The sequence below is a fragment of the Cryptomeria japonica genome, chromosome 4, assembly GCF_030272615.1.
Source record: "Cryptomeria japonica chromosome 4, Sugi_1.0, whole genome shotgun sequence".
In the NCBI taxonomy this organism is placed as follows: Eukaryota; Viridiplantae; Streptophyta; class Pinopsida; order Cupressales; family Cupressaceae; genus Cryptomeria; species Cryptomeria japonica.
Window position 1 is genome coordinate 265,007,895 of NC_081408.1, and position 5,409 is coordinate 265,013,303.

At 37.2% G+C, this 5,409-nt stretch overlaps 1 protein-coding gene across 1 annotated transcript; it reads left to right on the plus strand.

Moving 5' to 3' along the window:
- Positions 1–697: 697 nt before the first annotated feature.
- On the plus strand, positions 698–4,241 carry LOC131039679 (uncharacterized). Its single transcript, XM_057972473.2, has 2 exons — positions 698–1,520; positions 2,863–4,241. Exons 1-2 carry the CDS (start codon positions 1,292–1,294, stop codon positions 3,927–3,929), a joined length of 1,296 nt encoding a protein of 431 aa, XP_057828456.2. The 5' UTR covers positions 698–1,291; the 3' UTR covers positions 3,930–4,241.
- Positions 4,242–5,409: the final 1,168 nt, after the last annotated feature.

The window sequence follows — 5,409 nt, forward strand, 5'->3', positions numbered from 1 at the left end:
CTCGAGAAATTTACTACCTTGGAATTGAAGTTAATAATGATAATGTGAAATTGTGAGAAAATGGGTGAACTAATTTGATGAACCAATTTTATTACTCCATAGAATTTCGGAGGGCTTAAAAGTTAATAATGATAATGTGAAATTGTGAGCAAATGGGTGAACTAATTTGGTGAACCAATTTTATTACTCCATAGAATTTCCGAGGGCTTAATGGATTTTTGGATGATCTGAAGATTGTAAATCATCTCGACTAAATCAATTTATTCACATAAATATTTAAATAAATTATTTGTATGAATTGACAATTATTCCCCACCATTAAATATTATTACTCCATAGAATTTCCGAGGGCTTAATGGATTTTTGGATGATCTGAAGATTGTAAATCATCTCGACTAAATCAATTTATTCACATAAATATTTAAATAAATTATCTGTATGAATTGACAATTATTCCCCACCATTAAATATTCCCCACCATTAAATTAGAGGGAAAAAACTTTTCAAGATATTTTGGGAACCATTTTTTTTCTAAAACGGTTTGAGTCACCTCCCATAATCTATTATATATTTTCAAACAAATAATAATAGCAATTGCATTGACTTCATATAATTTAGTCTGCTATGATGAAATATAGTCCCACGCCCCACACTTGAAAAACCTAAGAAACACAGCCAGCATTTTGAACCATATTAACCCCTTCCTTCCAATGTTGCATGTAATCATGTTCATGTATTTGGTCGCGGTCAAACCTGCAGGTATATGAAAAAATGTAAAGCAAGTGAAAGAAATATAGGGTTAGAACGTTGAAAAATTCTCGACCATGGCATGGATGACATCACATCAAAGTCAGAGTTTAAGGAGCCGAATGTGACCACTTGGCCCCTCGTAGAGAAGTGGGCATTTGGATACAACTACTACAAGGGTGTCCTCCTCCGCATGTGAAATGGAGTTTGCAAGGGACCCAAATTCCCCTAATGTGATGAAAGCTTTGGACTCTCGGAATAGAGGGCGCCTGTCATTGCCAGGGGCCTTCTTGGCATTTGGACTACATACATATCACCTAATAACATGCCCATGCCCATGCCCCACTCCTTCCTTGTTCCTGCTGCTCTCCTCCCCTCTTCCTCCTCCTCCTCCTGGGATTTTTAGCCCTCCGCTATTTGTGCCAAATCCTTGGCCAGCCTAAATCATGTGATAAGCCTTTGACTGCATCATCACGGAACTAGCCCTTTACAGCGTTTGAAGGATTGGCATGCATTCAGTCACATTGGCATTTGTACTATTCACATGTTTTTTCAATACCCATTAGAAAAAGAATTCCTCAATACCCCACCGTGTAAACCAACCTTGGCTGGTTTCTTTTGGGAGCTTGGATTTCTATTCATCTTTCTGCTGCAGATTGATTGGATGACTGAAGTTCTCAAATTTGGTTTCATGGAGGACAAAGGATTTGTGGAGCAGAAGAGAAGGCTCAAGACCCCATCTCAGGTGGAAGCCTTGGAGAATATCTATGCAGGTATGGGAATCTATCTTTAGCCATTTCTAAGCATGCCCACCTGGTATTTCTGTACGTATAGATGAATATGCATGTTGGTCTGTATCTTGTGTATTGGGAGAGATTGGCTATATGCTATGTGCAAATGAATACTGATAATATTGTGGGTATTATAGGGGGGATTGTGTTTATATCCAGATCATATATTGGAGCTATTGGGGAATATTTTTCTTTATGGGCAGATCATATCTATGTATGTATTGTGGCTGTAGGTGGATTTTTTCGTTATAGGTAGATCATATGTATGTATTTATTGTAGCTATAAGAGGATGTTTTGGTTATATGCAGATCATATGTATGCTTTTGCGTGTATTTGTATTGTGGGTTTTGGGAGAGTTTGGCTATAGCCGGATCATATTAATATTTGTTTATTAATGTGTATTGTGGGTATTGCTGGAGACTTTTGCTTTTAGGTGGATCATGTGGGTGTATAGGAGTTGGTAGGATAGATTTTGGTTATAGGCAGATCGGATACATTAAATACAATTAATGGAATGAGAACAGTTAGAAACAGGGAATACTTGAATTGGGTCATTTTAGTTGTAAGTATAAATGCACACCAAAAGCTAAACTTGAGTCTTTAGTTAGGCATTTACTTTCATAAGATTTTAGGCTTGATTGGATTGCTGTGGGCAGACAATAGATATACAGGTATGTCTATTATGCTTGATTACCTGAATGAGCTTCTTTTATTTTTTCATTGTAATTGTATATCTGTTCCAAAAACCTGGTATGGATTCTCGGCAAGGCAATCGCTTTCATCTGGCTTTAGGCATGCTATTTTGATAAAACTGCGATGTAGAGACAATTAACATTAGATATCATGATGAAACTGGAGCGGTTAGAAACATATGCAGAAATGATCAGGACATTGTTCATTCAGGCCATTTTGCTCATAATTGTAAGTCCATATCAAGAAGTTCAAACCGAAGAAAAACCTTCTCCGACTTTATTGCTTGTTATATCTTGTCTGCACAGATGATATAAATATGAGTTTTTTCATTCTACTTGATTACTAAGATGTACCTGTTATGCACAGAGCATTCTCAATCGACATTCCAGCTTGTTATATTTTGTTTTTATTAAAATTTTATACACAGACATAAGGCAAATAAAATATGTCATTGTCTATTCTTTCTGAATACCAGGATAGCCCTCTTATTCCCATAGCACTCTAGTTCAGTTTAATTAGTTGCTATGTTTTATTCCATAACTGTTATGCACAGACAATAGAAATAGAATAGAATAGAAGTACGCCTTTGTCTGTTGACGTTGATTACTGAGATGGATCCATTCTCTGCAGAGCACAAATATCCTTCTGAGCCCATGAAAACTAAGCTTTCTCAAGAGTTGGGACTGTCTGAAAAGCAAGTTCAGCGCTGGTTTAGGCACAGGAGGCTCAAGGACAAGAAGGGTAATACTAATAATAATAAAAAGGAGGATCCTGACAGCAATGAGGAGCTTGATGCTGGGAGTGGTAGTAACCCCCTACAGCAGCAGCAGCAACAACAAGCTGTTCGAAGGGATTTTGGTCATTTGCCAAATCAGAGATTGTCGGGAACATCTGATTATCCATCTGCTGTCCTTGGCGCAGAGATGAATGATCATGATGTTCTCAAGAGGAGAAGCAGTCAGATTGATGTTAATGGAGAAGATACCCTCAGAGCAGGCAATGTTTCGACATCCCAGGACACCTCCTCATTGCAGAGCAGGAGCTCTTTTGAAATGGAGGCTTTGAGAAATAGGAATTATGTAGAAATCAGAGGCAATAATAGCAAGAAGAGCAAAGGTCAAGTTATGCACAGGGGTATGGAGCATTCGTATACCCCTCAGCTCTTTTTGATGGCATCCCAGGAGCAAACTGCTGCCAGTGTTTTGAAACAGTGCAGTGGAAACAATGGCTTCAAAGGACTTGGTGGAAGCAATATTATGCAGACAAAGAATAGGAATCATGTTAAGGATAAAGAGGAGTCTAATAGGTTTTCAAGTAGTCATGATTACCCATCTGCAGTCCTTGCTGCAGAGCTTACTGATAGGGAGCTTCTAAAAGGTAGTCATGAAGTCACGGAAGACCCTTATGTGTCAGTATCACAAGAGAGATCTTCATTACAGAGTGGGAGCTCTTTTGAAATAGAAGCAAGGAGATCAACATTCAAGGGTACGAACCCTTTTGAAATTGAAGCACGGTCTAGGAGGAGAGATATTGAAGGCTTGCAAACTGCAGTTGATCAGTTATACGGGCACCGATATAACGAACACCAAGCTATAGTGGCAGTTAAAGCTCAACTGGGAAGAGCATATCATGTAGATGGACCAGTGCTGGGTATTGAATTTGATCCACTTCCTTCAGGTGCCTTTGGCCTTAGGTAGTTCTTACCTTATATTCCCTTTTATAACCTGTCTAGGCTCTAAACAATTGCGGTGCTGAAATTTCTGGAAGGAAAATAATCTGTTTGCCAAAAGCTACCTAAATGTCTAGCTGAATCATTTCAAATTCTCTTTATATGCTGCAATTTTGCTCCCCATTCTTACTTGTTTGCATGGTGATGCTTATGCAAGCAAGTCCAGGATTAGTGCACCTTGTTGCCTCTGCAGACTTTACGTTTGCAGCAGTGTCTGCAAAATTTATTGTATTATTTATTTTAGCATCCTCTATGAATACAAGTTTGATTGATTCTATCATATCAGAAAATGTTGTTAATGATTGAAGGGAATTAGTTAATGATTGCTTTGAATTTCACAGATATGCAAGCACTGCCTGGCAAATACAAGTTAAAATTACCTTAATGTAATCTACAAATGTATGTGATTAAAATAATAATGTACAGGGCTTGCTGGATTTGATTTCATGTTTATAATTCTGCATACTTCCATACAGTAATTATATGTTACAAAGATCATGTTCTCTGTTTGTTCATGTTTAGTACACATTGTAATGATTGCTGATTTGCATTCAGTAATTTTCAGAAACTACGCATGGCAGTGGCATTTGCATGCCTGAATGGTTGGTGTGCATGAAATTAACAACTGGAATTATTTTGTTCTTTGCTATAACTTTGTCCCAAAGTCTGATTAATTGGTGTACTATTTTGAGTTTACAGATTATTGATCCCAAAGGTGGCAGCTGGTGATATTCTAATCATAAAAGTTTTCCCATTCAGTTTTGCATCATTGTAGCTTCTTGATATGTTCTATGTATATTATAAACCCCACTCGCTGTAGTTTACATCCTGTTTCCAATCACATGCTTTTCTATTTCCCAATGAATCTCTCAAATATATAAACTCAATACAGTCTCAAATTGAAGATAACTGAAGAAGTTTGTAGGTATATAATCTCACCAACTCAACCGAAAATTGACTCAAAGGTTAGGAGAACATTGCACATTTTTTGATTATTCCATTATAAGCTTACTATTTGTACTCGGTGAAATTATGCTACCAAAACTCTTAATTACATTACCAAGCCTCAAATCATTAGCTATCGAGAATAACCAATATTGCCAACATACGTGATCCTTGTGATCAACCATATTTTGGGTAAAATGAAGCAGACTTGTTGACAAATTTTTGACATTTGAACATTTTAATAGATCCTTTTTTATGTGGGCTAATCTTCTCTGATCTGGTCATATGACCGGTACCAAGATGGGACAATGTTTCTTATTTGGGTTGAGCAGCCAAGGAAAAAAGCATGACTGAGAAACTGGCTGTTATAGTTATATAGTAAATAACCCTGGAAGATAGACTAGAGAAACTTTTGATCCCTGAGATAGGAACAAAGCTATAAAAGTTGAAATTGCACTTGTATGAGCTAGCAAACAACTTTCTCCAGCATAAGAGTTCTACTT